Source organism: Anarhichas minor, unplaced genomic scaffold (assembly GCF_050575085.1).
Source record: "Anarhichas minor isolate MPS153535 unplaced genomic scaffold, ASM5057508v1 ptg000007l, whole genome shotgun sequence".
Taxonomy (NCBI): Eukaryota; Metazoa; Chordata; class Actinopteri; order Perciformes; family Anarhichadidae; genus Anarhichas; species Anarhichas minor.
In genome coordinates this window covers 2,205,982-2,222,347 of record NW_027466453.1, presented here as the reverse complement: position 1 = coordinate 2,222,347, position 16,366 = coordinate 2,205,982, and the positions used below count along the sequence as shown (strand labels likewise).

The following is a 16,366-nucleotide window of genomic DNA, read 5'->3' as shown; positions in this document are numbered from 1 at the left end:
GACAAAGACTGCTGGGAAACATAGTTCAGTGCGCAGTCACGGCACCGCCGTGTCTTCCACTGATTTCTCCGCAAAATCTGATTTATATCTTATTATCAAAAGACATATGTCTACAATATTACAAAGACAGCCAATTCAAATGAATAAAACAAAGATGATTTTTCAATTTATCATCTTTAGATTTTAAGCATTCAAAATACAATTAAAGAGGCCCTTGCATTAAAATTGGCCATATCATGTTACTAACGCATAATTATAGAGCATGCCTGGAATGTATCATCTGAATATGACTTGACCATGTTTAATTATAATTAATTAATATGTATTCAACATTATGCATAACCAAACTGAAAGTGAAAAAAATATATTTATTTTCAAGACTAAACTAAACTAGTTGTATTTAGTTAATATGTTTGCCATAACAAAACATAAAATAATTATTAATAAATATGTAATAAAAATATGCTTTATTTAATCTCAAAATGCTTTACATTGTGTTGTGACACAGCCAAAGCAAGTTTCATCCAATTTGTACAAGATCACCAAAAGCACAACTTAAGACATCAACCAAAGAACGACTATCTGCTTTCCAACAGAGAGGAGCCTCTATCTAGCCCTAAATGTCCCACAGCAACATGTGTGTACAGATGTTAACAGTGAGACACAATGATGACTTGGTAACAGAGGTCCTCCCATCCAGTAGCCTCACACTAACCAGTCTGAGCAGGAGGGCCACACGGAATCTAGCAGGAGCTGAATTCACATACATGACACTAAGTTTCTAGGAGAGGATTGTGGTGATGTGAAAAACAAGAGTTAATAGAGATGACTGATTTTTTTTAAATAAATTTAATAAAATACCTGCAGAGCTCCTGAAGTTACATGCACATCATATGCCCACAAAGATTGTAGACATATTCCCATTAGTAAAAATGTGAACTAAAACTTTGTGGTGAGACCTTTAAACCAGTTACTTGTGCACCTTGAATGGTTTCTTGTATGTGCAGGTTAACTTAGCCACAAGAAAGAAAAATAATGATGCTTGTGTAGTATTCGAAATGGAAGCAGAACGTGATGAATGGCTTCACAAGATAAAGTGATGACGGCAATGGAAAGCAGTGATTTATACTGAGGTCCATAATGACAATATAGTTTCCTCCGTCTATAACCAAGTTATCATTTATTTTGTATTCTTCGAAACATGCATTTCATTTCTGCAGTTCTGTTTTTTTCAAGACAAATACATTATTTATTTTGACATTAATTATCTATGGGCATGAAACTGTTCCTAGTGCACACTAGAAAATGAGATTTCTTTCTTCATGTCATTTCAAGAGCTCTGTTTACACAGTACCTTAATAAAATGGTCATTCAAGTGAATATATTCACTAAAATAATACAGCAAATGCAAAGAAATAAACCAGTGTCAAATCAATTGAAAAACTGCTTTGAGAGCTTAAGTCAGACTTTGACAACATATATTTTATTTTTTAACTTGTTGGCATGCATCTATTTGTTTGAGGCGTGACATGCCAACTGTAAACATTTTAAATATATTTAATGTGTACATAAAAACAAAATGAACGTAAAAAGAGTATAATGTCTATTTGGTGTACATTCAGCACATTGTGACCTCAGAGTTCCACTCAAATAAAACTCAGAACAACAGAGTGTTGTTTTGTATCAACAAAATACAAATATGTAATAGTAAGCATGTATTACATGAGTAGAGCCTCTAACCTAATCAACAGTTTGCATGAACACATAAATGTAAAGCTTTTGCTGAAAGAACACAATAAATAAACAGTCAGTGCTGGACGAAAAGTAACAGTCAAGTGGAATCTATCCAACAGTTTGTGCGTTTGTAGTTTTGTTGAGATTTATGTGTTGATGTTACCAACCACCACTGCTTGAGTTTGTGACATCCTCAGTGGAACTGCCGTTTCTGACCAATCAGCTGGCACACCTGCATCCTCCTAATGACGCTCTGAAAGGAAGGCTCAAACACTCCTGATGATCTTACATTCAACTGAGCAAACCAAGTGGAATGCTCTCTATCCTTTTAGCTAGCTTTGTTTGGTCAAAGCATTAGCGGTGTCCCAGTTCCATACTGCTTACTAATTGTAAATCACTTGCTTAAAAGATAAGCCTGGAGATATTTTATATCCATCTATCCGGGGGGGAGCCAATCCCAGCTGACAGTGGGCGAAGGCAGGGTTCATCCTGGACAGGTCGCCAGGGCTGACACAAAGATACAGACAACCATTCACGCCTACGGGCAATTTAGAGTCATCGATTAACCTAAGCTGCATGTCTTTGGCATGTGGGAGGAAGCCGGAGAACCCGGAGGGAACCCAAGCTGACAGGAGGAGAACATGCAAACTCCGCATAGAAGGGCTGCCACACCACTGTGCAGCCCAGATATTTAATATGTTCCTTAGAATGAGTAGATATACTGTACGACAGTGGCGTATCAGTTAAACTGAGTGTAGGCTGCAGATTGTGTCATTTCCTGTTGGCATTATTTCCTGTTAGTATAAAACTGAAGTGTGTTGATTTCTTAATTACCAACTAAAAAAAACATACTACAAAAGATTAGTATACAGAACATACTGTATACACTTTGGATGAGGCATAGAATTTGGACGAAGCATTTGTGAGGCAGGAATTTCTCACTTAGTCTTAACTGCAACTTGTTTGGTCAAACAATAATTATATCCAAAAGTCCATTTGAATGCGTTGTGTATGTACCTGCTTCTCAAATCAGCGCTCATGTTTCAAATCTGCATCTCAAAAATAACAGATGTTTGAGGGCAGTCTTTGGCACTATAGGATTTTGTACTTGCAGGACAACAGCCTCTTTGTCCTCTACTGACCTCAGCACTGGTTACCACAACCAGAAGAGAGCTGTTTATAAGACAGACTGCAGGGAATTCTGTCTGTATAGAAGTAAAACTCCCCTTCCTTGCTCCAGCACAGATATAATGCTCTAGCAAAATAAAAGCCAAATTCAGTATGTCCCTTGTGAGAACTTGTCCTATGGTTCATGGCAGAAATGGCAGTAAAAGTACATGAAAGGGGCGGGAATATGTAATAAAGGGCGATATGACCTGGGCTAACAGAAAGAATCAGGTTTGTTTGGGACAGGCAGAAGAGAATTGTGTAGTAAAGCGGAAGTGTGTGGTGGAGCAGCTCAGACCAAACCCGTTGTTCTCAAAAACGCCCTTGCTTAAATAGTCAAACACTCTAAATCGTAACAATCCCCCAATTTATCTCAGGAACTCCACACCGTGGAGCCAGATGACCTGGGAGGAGCTCAGAGGAGCAGCTGAACAAGAAGAGGCACCTCCTGCTTCAGACCAGCCCGGCATCCTTGGCCATCTTGTAAAAGGCTCCTCTTTGAGCGAGGAGATTGGAGGGGGAGTCAAACTCTGCCATCTCTCCCTTGTCCAACACCAGGATCCTAGGGGAGCCAGATTACCGATGAAATGAATTATGTACGAATAGCAAAAGAAGTACCAGTAGCACTACAGCTGCTTCTTGTACTTCTACAATAGCTATCTCTACATTTGTTAGCACTAAAGCCTCAAATCTGCCTCATACACCCGTGTGTTAACATCTGGTCTGCAGGCATGCACACATCTAATGATAATGACAAACTAATATGTGACATCTCCAGAGGACGTCATCATTATCTTTACATGACAAATTGTAAACACAAATAACTATTTATCTTCCGACAATGAGATGACCATGCAATGCTCATAAGATATAGGATCAATGGAGACAATGAACACTGCTTTCTGTATAAACTAGTACACACACAAAAACAATAGGTATTAACATATGAAAGCATTCTGTAATGGAAACTGTTTACGTGTGGTATACATTACCTGGTGTAGTCCATGATAGTGTTAAGGCGATGAGCTATTGTCAGGACGGTGCAGTCCTCAAACTGAGAACGGATGGTGGACTGGATCAAGTTGTCTGTCTCCATGTCCACGGCTGCTGTGGCCTCATCTAGAACCAGGATCTTGGTCTTCCTCAGCAGAGCTCTGGCCAAGCACACCAGCTGCCGCTGACCAACACTGGAGGGAAAATGGACGTAAACGATCTATAAACAGAGCGCCTCTCCTTCCTAAGGTGATTTTTGTCCTCAGATCAGGGTCTGGTTAGATAGCCCCTGGTCCTCTTTGGGTTGTGTATGCTTTTTTTACATGTTGATGGAGGCTTGCAGTGTGTCTGAACTAATGCTATAGAGCAGGTTAAGCATTGCTCAGCTTCTGCGATGGAGATATTAACTATGTAGTTGTAAACTGCTTTCTTTAGATATACAATATGGATGATGCATTCAGGGTATGTGAGGCTTTCTGGAAGGGTTTACTGATGGTTTGTGAAGCCAGTCTTCCACTAATGGCCATTTTTCGCATTAAAAAATAAAAGCCATTTCCTAATAAAGGTCAGGCAAATTAATTCGAATTGCTTCTACTGCTTCCCTAATGACACTCTATACTTCCGGCAGATGTGTACCAGTAAAAAAGGAAGAAGACTTTTACTATGAAATATCTGTGTAGGATGTGTCGACTGTCACTGAGAGTAGCTTAACACTGTATGAAAAGAGAAAAAGCAGAAGCAGCTGGTATAAATTGGTGAGTGAAAACAGTGTTTGTGTTAAAAAGAGAAAGTAGAGCAGCAGAGTGGTGAGTATGAGATGACTGTTGTAAACGAAGAAAGGAAGCATTAAGTTAGCTAAATAAAATGGAAGCAGTATAGATACGTATGTCTCTTATACACATACCTGCAAACTCATAAGAGGTGGAAAAGGTGACAAGTACCGAAGCCCGAAACCCTGTCGGGGGGGGGGGCATGCTCCCCCAGGAGAATTTTATTTTAAATATGAGCTTTAAAATGTAGCATTCTGCTGTACTCTGAGAAGAAAATTAAGTGATAAGACATTTACTTTAAGCAAAAAACTAATTTATTATTCAGTTATTAATCAGTATTTCAGCTCTATTATTATTAACCTTTATTTAGACAAAATCCATTGAGACCGAGGTCTCATTTTCAAAAGTTTTAGTCAAATAAAAACAAAGATAGCAAGAGTAGCGAGAACCATCGCCTGTACAAAGAAAGTGATTAGTTTTCATTGAACCCTGTTACTGTACAGCTGTTAGAATTGTGGCCTATCTTCTATTTGCAATTAATATGCATTCAATCCAGTTCAATTATTTAAATTAAAATTGGTAATCTACTCTGGCTCAGGTACCATATCAAGAGTAAAATAATAGCTGTGATTTAACTGCACGTGGGACTGTTGGGACTGTTAGTACACAGGCTGTGGTCATTACAGTGAACAGTGTGAACAGTGTGATGAGAGGACATGTGAGCCCTTGTTGCTGTAGTTCATCTCCTTGGAGCAGAGGCTGCATTTAGCATACCCTGCCTTATCAATGTATTTAAAACACTGTGACAGCGGGAAGCTGTACTCACGTCTGTTTAGACCTCCACCTTTATCCAGGCCCACCTCCACCTTTATCCAGGGCCACCTCCACCTTTATCCAGGCCCACCTCCACCTTTATCCAGGCCCAGCTCCACCTTTATCCAGGCCCACCTCCACCTTTATCCAGGCCCAGCTCCACTCACATCTCAGCCCTGTTTCAAGCTGCGCTACACAACCAGCCTCCTCTCCCTGAAGCTCTTTGACCTCATCATCTCATCAGTATCTGGGCCTCATGTTTCGTGGTCATAAAAGTTATTTTGACCACGAAATCATCCTCATTCTACTTTGAGTTAAAAAAACAACCTGCCACCAGATGCGCCGGTGTTCCGGTTTAACGTGAACGAGTGAACTGAACCGGAACACGGGGGGGGGGGGGGGTTGCATGTTTCATCACGTTACGTGTTTTCCTCCTAAATCGCGATAATAACGAACGTTAACAGTCGACAAAGTTTCGCATGCAGTGGACGTTAACTTAACCCAGCAAGTCTGAACGGTAACGGAACATAACGTAACTCAAACTGTAACGGAGGGAAATAAAGATGCTGTAGACATCTGAATGCTGATTGGCCAAGACTCGACACGTCACATGAAAGATGTTTTATTGCGAAGATCACTATATAACCGTTCTCCTTGTCTCACTCCAATCTGAGAAACGCTGCCCCCCCCCCCCCCCCCAAAAAAAACCTCTACGGATCTACACGATTCACGTGGATGATATATTTTGATTCAAAACGGCAAATGTCGCTGAAAAGCGACAAGTTTGCAGGTATGTATACAAGCCTGATTTAAAGAAAAGCCTGGTTCTCTCTGCGGTTGAGGTAAAATAGGTTTTTGGTAGTTATCAAGGCTGTATATAAAGCAGTATTACCTGAGGTTCTCTCCTCCTTCACTACACTCATGGCTGAGTTTGTTTGGCAGGCCTGACACAAAGCTCTTGAGATGGGAATACTCCAGAGCCCTCCAGACTTCCTCATCAGAGTAGCTGTCGAAAGGATCCAGGTTCATCCTCAGAGAGCCTGAAAACAGCACTGGGTCCTGAGGAGAGGGGAAAACAACGGTCATCTGGATTTCTCAGACGATGGGCAAGCTGAGCCCCATTTCTAGGTCTCTTCTTTAAAAAGGGTGCTACGAAGCCCTCAGGAGGGACTGAAGCTGCACCTCCTCACCAAATGACATGCTTTACAGACCCACCAAAGCAGCATTGTGAGTTCTGCTATATGTGACTAATGCACGTCTTCTGTGGGTGTCTTGCAAATTGAACCAAATAAGGCCACAATCAGAATGGATACAATGAGGCCATATGCTGTCTCAGGGTCACCTTTCAATTGGGACACAGCTGTTGTTTCCTTAGCTTGGCCTTATAATTTTTCAGTTTAACTGGGCATAGCGTTCATTTCCATTCAGATGCCGTTTAACTCCACGGTCTTTTGTGTCATCTCTGCACTGACCTGTGGTATGATGGTGATTCTGGAACGAAGCTCATGGAGGCCCAACTGAGCAATGTCCACCCCGTCAATGAAGATGTGGCCCTCAGATGCCTCGATGATCCGGAACAGCGCCAGCGTTAGGGATGATTTTCCCGCTCCAGTGCGCCCCACAATCCCCACCTTATGGGTAGAAGCAGGAAATGTTACGGGCCACAGACACTGTACACATACATAGATCAACACAGATGTAATGCAATACACAGTCACAAACAATCACACTCATCAATTCAAGCACAATCAAAAAGACCACTGTAAGCAGACCTTCTCTCCTCGGTTTATGTTGATGGTGATGTTGCGAATGGCGAGATCCAGATCGTGGCGGTAGCGCAGGCCGAGGCCTCTGATGTCTATGCAACCATCAGTGGGCCACCCTGTGGGGAGGCTGGAGGGTTCCTGTTTCCACTCTGCCTGGTGGTCAGAGGATACTCATTTAAATAAGTATATCTTCCAAATCTTACTAAAGCAAAAGTATAATCAGCTAAAAGTAGATTTAAGTCTCAAAATGTTTTCCTGTCAATGTTATATTATATATTCATAAGTTCAGCTTATGTTTCAGCTGATCAAGGTGAAGCGAATTTCAGCTACTTTCTACAAATCTAGTATCTTTAAGTGGGGAACTTACTCAAACACTGGGAAAAAGTAAACATCATAACATTTTCTGAAGTTTACACACATCACCACTTTCAAAATAGAAATTGTTGGAGTACCATATAACTTTACAGAGAACAGCTACAATGGCACATAACCTGTGGTTCAAACAAATAATCAGCCAACATGAATATCAATACACCAGATTATTAGTAACCCGATTATCAGGTGTTTTGATATTCAAATTATTGGTACTCTGGTGTATCAATTTTCATCACGGTCTCCAGCTCCACTCACTCTACTCTATAGAGACTATAGTTGGCAAATATATGTGTTCTAATCAAAGGGCAACAAGCTATTCTGTTTATTTAGAAAAAAACGCCTTTCCCACTTTGAAATTAAACACTATTTCATCGAAAGCCCAAAACCCAGTTTTCCACCAGCGCTTAAACGCAGCATGCATTTGTAGACCCCAGTGGAGCTGGAGACATTGAAAATAGTCTCAAAACTCCACACGCAAATGTAACCTGATCAGTGCGAACACATTTAACAATCTGTAAATAAATATCTTGTATAGACCTACATGTAGATTTGGAAAAAAACAAATCCTAAATTCAGTTTGCAGTACTTTTAATCCTAAATGCTGGTCGCAATCCAGCACCAGGTCAAGTAAAGCCTCCCTCTAAAACCACAAAAAATGGATCCCAGAATTTGTTCTTTGTTTGTCGTTGTACCTCTTTCTCTGTGTCACTGTACTCTTTCACTCTCTCCACAGCCACTATGTTGGTCTCCACTTCAGAAGACATCCTCACCAGCCAGGTCAGAGAGGCAGTCAACTGCACATGGGACAGAGGAACAGGACAGAGGACAGCTTGTGAGATGTCTGTCTCAGATCTGTGCATCAACCCAAATACATGAAGGTGAAAGTCATTTAGATTGTAGATAGATTGCAACATTAAAAAAATACTTTAGGACTCAACTCGAAAGCTACAGAAGCGTAATGCATTCTCTTGAAAAACAAAAAACGAAAACAGGATATAGTCCCTAAAAATCTCAAGAGAAGTTCTGATTTACTTGAGAGCTGGATTTCATGGAAGCAAACATGTCCCGCCTATTTAGTTGAATCCAGCATGGAGAAACTATGAATGACGCAATGTCCAGCAGATCAGCATGGACTTTATGTCTGAACAACTGCAAAGTTCTGAGGTGCCTGCGTAAAGTCGACAAACTAAGCAATGCTTCAAAGCCAAGCCAAAATAAAACTGGATGAAACTAAATGGAATCGTTCAAATCAAGTTCAAATTGAAAGATATGGAAGAAATTATGACATTTTTAGCATTTTGCTTGGTGTAGATTATTTTCTTTTTTACCTAGCTTTGTTTTTTGTGAGATTAAACTCTTTGTCAACAAAGAAAGGAGGATGGAGTTTGTCTTTAAGTGAACAGCATTTGGTAAGTCAACTGTTTGTTTTTTTACATCTAATATCTGAATGGCCCTCGAGTGTGTAGCAGAATGCGTGTTGCTGCAGGTCTGCTGGGTTGATTTGTTGTCATATGAATATATGTGACTGGTTCTTGTGAGTTTGTTGTTGTCATTGTGTTAATTATATAGATTTGGACTATATGCATTGTCCGTTAATTACGAAGCATACCGTCATGCGCGGAGTTATTGTCTGGACAATTGAATCTGTTTGGGCTTTTGTTTTCTTTTACAAAGTAAGAATTATGGTCTGGAGAGATGGGGATTGTGTGGCGATTGCTTTAGCCCTGTTTGAATCAGTAGAGAACAGCTACCTAAACGCTGCGGGGAGAGTTCATAGCTTGTGTGCTGCTGTTGTTTTCCTGCTAAGCTAGTTTAGTGTAGCCTCCCAGAACACACGTGCGGTGCCTCAGCTGTGGTTTTTTTTTTTTGTTCCGGGTTCAGAGGTCACACAGCCCGTTGTCTCCTCCGTGAGCGCAGTCCACCGAAAACATTATATTTCCCACAATTTAAGCTTCTGCATTTTCCAAATGCACTAGTATTATTCAAACGTATTGTTCAGTTAGTAAGCCTCGTACCGAACGGTTTAATACGAATATGTGTAGTTACACCCCTAGAAACAAATAATAACCGTAGCTGTGGCGTCATAATGAGGTATAAAATGCACCGTCTGTCACTGAATTATATACATTTAAAAATACATGCAAAGCATCCTATAGGATAGAGGGGTTTCTAATCTGTCACTTCTCTGGGGCCCTGAAGAAGATGTGACCTGGTCAGATGTGAGTATGAGTGTTTACCTGGAGGGCATAGGAGATAGCCAGCCCCATGATGCCTGGACTGAGGCTCTCTCTAGCCATGACGGCAAACAAAGCAGCAAATGACACGATGCAGTTTCCTACAAACTCCAGGCGAACAGCTAGCCACCTACACAAACACAGATTCATTGACACAATAAGGACAGAAGACCATCGTAAGAACAAAGTGGCATATCCCACTAAAGAAGAAATACTATTTGAAAAGATCAAAAGAATTCTCAAGAATCTGTTAATTTTGTCTTTTTCCTTACTAAGGACGACGCATACTGCTGTAGCAGGTAGTATGTTCAGTTAGTGAGTTGTAACCGTGTCCTTAACCTGTTTGCTACTATGCTGGGGTAGTAAGCCTTCTGGTTGTGGTCCACGCGCTGGTCACTCTCCCGGATGAAGCGCTCCTGTTCACCAAAGGCTCGAATAACGGAGGTGCCCAGCAGTGTTTCATTGAAGTGGGTGTAGATGGGTGAACGGCTGACTGACTCCAGACGCTTCAGCTGGCGAGACGACGCCACATAAAACCTCTGGACACAGGAAGGACAGAGACTTCTGACAACTTCAAGTAACCAGTCAGAATGAAATACAGTGCAGCCAGCAGTGGTTGGACAGTGATACTTATTTTTCAGATTAAGAGTGTAGGAACATAGACCTTTTCATAAATAGTACCCCATATTTAGGGCATCAAAATGGATTGAAAATGTATGAAAGGAAGAGGAAAAAGTTGTTTTGCCATCTGAAAATTTCCAACTAACCTGGACAAAAAAGTAGAGCAGACCGAGAAAAGGAATGATGATAGCTACCAGTGGTGTTGCGATCAGGATGATAATGCAAGAACCCATCACATTAAACATGGAGCCCATGAACATTTTAATAATGCTGGGGATCACTGAGTCAATGGTGTCTATCTCCTTGGCAAAGCGGTTGACCAGGTTGCCGCTGGGGGTTCGCTCAAAGAAGGACATAGGTGAGCGCAGGACATCATACAGCATGGACTGGTGGAGGCAGCGGGACGCCAGGATGCCCCCAATGGACGTGGTGAGGGAGTAACCAAAGACAGCCACACCTACAAAAAGCACATCAAGTTGATTTGTACATGCAAACCCTAAGGTAAAAAAAAACATACCCTACTGCACCTGAAAAGAGTTCCACAAGTTTCACTTGAATTGCTGTGTTTGAAAAAGAGTCTACTGAACTGATACCAAATGAGCAACGCTTTCAGATCCAAGTCAGGAACAAGTTTTGTGTTTCAAGTCCTAAACAAGTCATTATCTTTCTTGTCTTCTGGACTGCACTGCCAATCATACTTTCCCTCTTGCTTGTGCAATGTGACTGGCTCATCCAAAGTATCTGTTGTCAGAAGTCAGATCAAAGTCCAAGTGTCGTCAAATGTCATTGGTGCTAAAGTCAACTTTAAGTCTTTACTTAACTTAACAACTCAGGTGAAATATCATTCTATAGATGTTGCTCCATGATTCAGTATCTCGTTGGCTGTGTATGTGTAGCAGGTGTGAATGACAAAGAAACTACAAACACAACTTTGATATTCTTGTCAGAATGTCAGAATGATCGGAATTGCTCTCCCTTAGATCGGTTTGTTCTTGTGTTATTTCTAAATTGTGTATCTGCATCTCCCTCCCCTCACCCCTCCTCACCCTGGGACAAACCGAGAGCACCGTACACCCCGAGCCTCATCTGTCTGTTGGGCTGAGTGCCATTAACCACGGGGTCGTCGGTCCAGAGGCTCAGCCAGTAGTTGGAGAACAGGGAGACCAGGTGGTGGGCGAAAAACAGCAGCAGACTGATGCAGGACAGAAGCACTCCGATGGCTTTCAGATAAGACCCGAACACAGACAGCTTGACCTGGGGAGGGAGAGGAGACCAGCTGGGGTCAGGCAGTGGTTGGGACCATCACATACTGCACTGATACATGACGATGATGAATTATTAGCTCTTATGCTGTTGAGCATGTCAAGCTTCTACCTACCCGTCCAGTGCTGGCCTTGTCAGCCTCCGTCAGCTTGCCCACCTCGGGTTGCTTGGCTTTCTTGCCCAGCACCTTGTCCTGCTCACCCGTCTGGCACAGTTTGGTCACACTGCTGACTCCCGGACTGCTGCTTACACATGTAGCAATAAAAATAAATGTGATATATTATATACAGGAGCTTCAACAAGATGAACAGCTAGTATATGTCATGCTGATATGTGTGGATACTGGAGGTGGCTGCCTCAGGGTCTTTATCCAATATCATCCACGGTTATAACACCTGAGAGTGTAACATCACCTGTGTGTGAGCAAATTAAATTATCTCGTCTCACATTAGGTGTTAAAGTTTTCTTTTTTTACTTTTTGGTAACATTTTCGTAAATGAAAATTTCACACAACCACAACGGGCAGCCTCATATCAATTTTAGGGCCATTATTATGCCAATTAATCAAATCTCAAGAATTTTCACCTCCTTTGAACAGGCTGAAACGAGTAATTTACCACAACTTTGTGACATTAACATTTGGAATACAAAAAGTCAAGAGAAGGTCAGGATGAAAATACAATTATGTAATATTCTTGTTCCCAAAACCCATATGCAGAGCCAAATGAACAATGACTTTTTCTCACACTAACAGGTATTGTGTGTGTATCCAAAGTCTGTTATACTTCTTTTCTTTGTGCCATAGTGCTCCATTGTTGTCCACTTTTACTCACCCAACAAGAGCAGTTGTGCTGCCGTTCTCTGTTGCTTTGGTTCCACTCTTTGGCACAGTTTCTAAATGTAGTTTTTGGAAAAACGTTTTTGTGACAAAAGGATTGATCCATAAACATTACCTGCATCCACTGCACCAAACAACTACTATTATCCCAAAAACTCCTAAACACTGTTTATGTTCATGGAGAAGATTTCTTCATTATCAACATTGCAATTAATAACTTTAGTAAAGTGCAGTGTGCAGAACGTCTCACCATCGTCGGCAGTGTGGTCGACAGCAGCGTATGTTCGCTGAAACTCAGCGAAGGCTCCCTCTGTGGCCATGAGATGCTGGTAGGAGCCCATCTCTGTGATCTCTCCCTCCACCATGACCAGGATCAGGTCGGCCTGAGGCAGGTAGCTCAGTCCATGGGTCACCAGCACACGAGTCTGCACACATCCACACAAATATTACATGCCTGTGTGTAAAGGTGATACCTGTTCCATTTTTTATTAAATCTTTACTGCTCACTTTCATAATCATTGACGAACCTTCAAAACTACTGTACAGTATTACCATAAACAGATGTCAAAAAACAAAATTCTCAACACAATCTGTCTCAATCAATTAGTTTTGCCCTTGATCCTTGTCAGAGTCCTTTAAAGCCGGTGTAGGCCATTCATTCTTGCCATCGTTGGAAAAAACAACAACATAAAAACCTTTCAGCATATTGTACTGTCATCCAATGCAACGTCATGAAAGTCTGATTCAACGGCGGAATATCCTGCAGGAAAAGTTACAGCATTGGTAACAACAAAGATTACTGAAAATATTGGTGGAGCGTTTCAGAGATGAAGAGAAATGTTGCTAAAATTTTAGTCTTCGGCTAACTGTAGTTGGCTGTGGCTGGCTCACAGCTATGGTTATCAGAAAGTAACTAACAACACTTACTAACAACATTTACTCTCCATCTCTCCAATAGTTAAGCCTTCTGCGTGAACTCACTGCTATAATGCAGCCTCTGAAGAGCTTCGCCGATATTGTAGCTCGCTAGAGCCAAAAAAAAGCAAACAGGACGGTAGTACTCATAGAATTGCTGCAAAAAAACAAAAAAAAAAGCGATGGCCAAATTTATGGCAACTAATTTAATTATCCATTATAGTTTTACATGTTCGTTTGCTATAGTAACCTGTTTGGTCTACCACAGGACTTGATTTCAGTTGAACATTCTGTTGTATCAGCAGGAAAGTTGATTGAAGTATTCATCTTTATTGTTAGTTAGCACATGCCTAAAACAAGTTGAATTTAAAAGCTCATAGCTAATTAAGATAATCAAAATGGTAGTAAGTTGCAGCCCTACTATACAACGGCAACAGGATCACAATCATGATCGGGGCGATGTATGAAATGAATGAGTAGCACTAGTACAGGTTACTGTATGAAGGATGATGTTTGAAATGAATGACTAGTACTAGTACAGGTTACTGTATGAAGGATGATGTTTGAAATGAATGACTAGTACTAGTACAGGTTACTGTATGAAGGATGATGTTTGAATGAATGACTAGTACTAGTACAGGTTACTGTATGAAGGATGATGTTTGAATGAATGACTAGTACTAGTACAGGTTACTGTATGAAGGATGATGTATGAAATTAATGACTAGTACTAGTACAGGTTACTGTATGAAGGATGATGTTTGAATGAATGACTAGTACTAGTACAGGTTACTGTATGAAGGATGATGTTTGAATGAATGACTAGCACTAGTACAGGTTACTGTATGAAGGATGATGTATGAAATTAATGACTAGTACTAGTACAGGTTACTGTATGAAGGATGATGTTTGAATGAATGACTAGTACTAGTACAGGTTACTGTATGAAGGATGATGTTTGAATGAATGACTAGTACTAGTACAGGTTACTGTATGAAGGATGATGTTTGAAATGAATGACTAGTACTAGTACAGGTTACTGTATGAAGGATGATGTATGAAATGAATGACTAGTACTAGTACAGGTTACTGTATGGATGATGATGTTTGAAATGAATGACTAGTACTAGTACAGGTTACTGTATGAAGGATGATGTATGTAATGATGACTAGTACAGGTTACTGAATGAAGGATGATGTATGTAATGAATGACTAGTACTAGTACAGGTTACTGAATGAAGGATGATGTTAATTGAATGAGTAGTACTAGTACAGGTTACTGTATGAAGGATGATGTTAATTGAATGACTAGTACTAGTACAGGTTACTGTATGAAGGATGATGTTTGAAATGAATGACTAGTACTAGTACAGGTTACTGTATGAAGGATGATGTTAATTGAATGACTAGTACTAGTACAGGTTACTGTATGAAGGATGATGTTTGAAATGAATGACTAGTACTAGTACAGGTTACTGTATGAAGGATGATGTTTGAAATGAATGACTAGTACTAGTACAGGTTACTGTATGAAGGATGATGTATGTAATGAATGACTAGTACAGGTTACTGTATGAAGGATGATGTATGTAATGAATGACTAGTACTAGTACAGGTTACTGAATGAAGGATGATGTTAATTGAATGACTAGTACTAGTACAGGTTCTGTATGAAGGATGATGTATGTAATGATGACTAGTACAGGTTACTGTATGAAGGATGATGTATGTAATGAATGACTAGTACAGGTTACTGTATGAAGGATGATGTTTGAAATTAATGACTAGTACTAGTACAGGTTACTGAATGAAGGATGATGTATGTAATGAATGACTAGTACTAGTACAGGTTACTGTATGAAGGATGATGTTTCAATGAATGACTAGTACTAGTACAGGTTACTGTATGAAGGATGATGTATGAAATGAATGACTAGTACTAGTACAGGTTACTGTATGAAGGATGATGTATGAAATGAATGACTAGTACTAGTACAGGTTACTGTATGAAGGATGATGTATGAAATGAATGACTAGTACTAGTACAGGTTACTGAATGAAGGATGATGTATGTAATGAATGACTAGTACTAGTACAGGTTACTGAATGAAGGATGATGTTAATTGAATGAGTAGTACTAGTACAGGTTACTGTATGAAGGATGATGTATGTAATGAATGACTAGTACAGGTTACTGAATGAAGGATGATGTATGTAATGAATGACTAGTACTAGTACAGGTTACTGAATGAAGGATGATGTTAATTGAATGACTAGTACTAGTACAGGTTCTGTATGAAGGATGATGTATGTAATGAATGACTAGTACAGGTTACTGTATGAAGGATGATGTTTCAATGAATGACTAGTACTAGTACAGGTTACTGTATGAAGGATGATGTTTGAATGAATGACTAGTACTAGTACAGGTTACTGTATGAAGGATGATGTTTGAATGAATGAGTAGTACTAGTACAGGTTACTGTATGAAGGATGATGTATGAAATGAATGACTAGTACTAGTACAGGTTACTGTATGAAGGATGATGTATGAAATGAATGACTAGTACTAGTACAGGTTACTGTATGAAGGATGATGTTTGAATGAATGACTAGTACTAGTACAGGTTACTGTATGAAGGATGATGTATGAAATGAATGACTAGTACTAGTACAGGTTACTGTATGAAGGATGATGTTTGAATGAATGACTAGTACTAGTACAGGTTACTGTATGAAGGATGATGTATGTAATGATGACTAGTACAGGTTACTGAATGAAGGATGATGTATGTAATGAATGACTAGTACAGGTTACTGAATGAAGGATGATGTATGTAATGATGACTAGTACAGGTTACTGAATGAAGGATGAT

At 40.2% G+C, this 16,366-nt stretch overlaps 1 protein-coding gene across 3 annotated transcripts in view; it reads right to left on the bottom strand.

The window, feature by feature from the left end:
• Window positions 1-450: 450 nt before the first annotated feature.
• Window positions 451-16,366, bottom strand: part of abcc1 (ATP binding cassette subfamily C member 1 (ABCC1 blood group)) — a 35,719-nt gene continuing 19,803 nt past the window's right edge. For all 3 annotated transcript variants that reach the window (XM_076082382.1, XM_076082396.1, XM_076082390.1), the window contains 13 exons: window positions 12,825-12,999; window positions 12,570-12,630; window positions 11,852-11,978; window positions 11,520-11,727; window positions 10,620-10,930; window positions 10,192-10,391; window positions 9,856-9,982; window positions 8,311-8,412; window positions 7,250-7,396; window positions 6,950-7,108; window positions 6,370-6,536; window positions 3,894-4,088; window positions 451-3,463 (listed from right to left, as the gene is read on the bottom strand). In XM_076082382.1, the coding sequence (XP_075938497.1) occupies window positions 3,355-3,463; window positions 3,894-4,088; window positions 6,370-6,536; window positions 6,950-7,108; window positions 7,250-7,396; window positions 8,311-8,412; window positions 9,856-9,982; window positions 10,192-10,391; window positions 10,620-10,930; window positions 11,520-11,727; window positions 11,852-11,978; window positions 12,570-12,630; window positions 12,825-12,999 (2,088 nt within the window). In that variant the 3' untranslated portion in view covers window positions 451-3,354. The remainder of the gene's footprint in view (window positions 3,464-3,893; window positions 4,089-6,369; window positions 6,537-6,949; window positions 7,109-7,249; window positions 7,397-8,310; window positions 8,413-9,855; window positions 9,983-10,191; window positions 10,392-10,619; window positions 10,931-11,519; window positions 11,728-11,851; window positions 11,979-12,569; window positions 12,631-12,824; window positions 13,000-16,366) is intronic.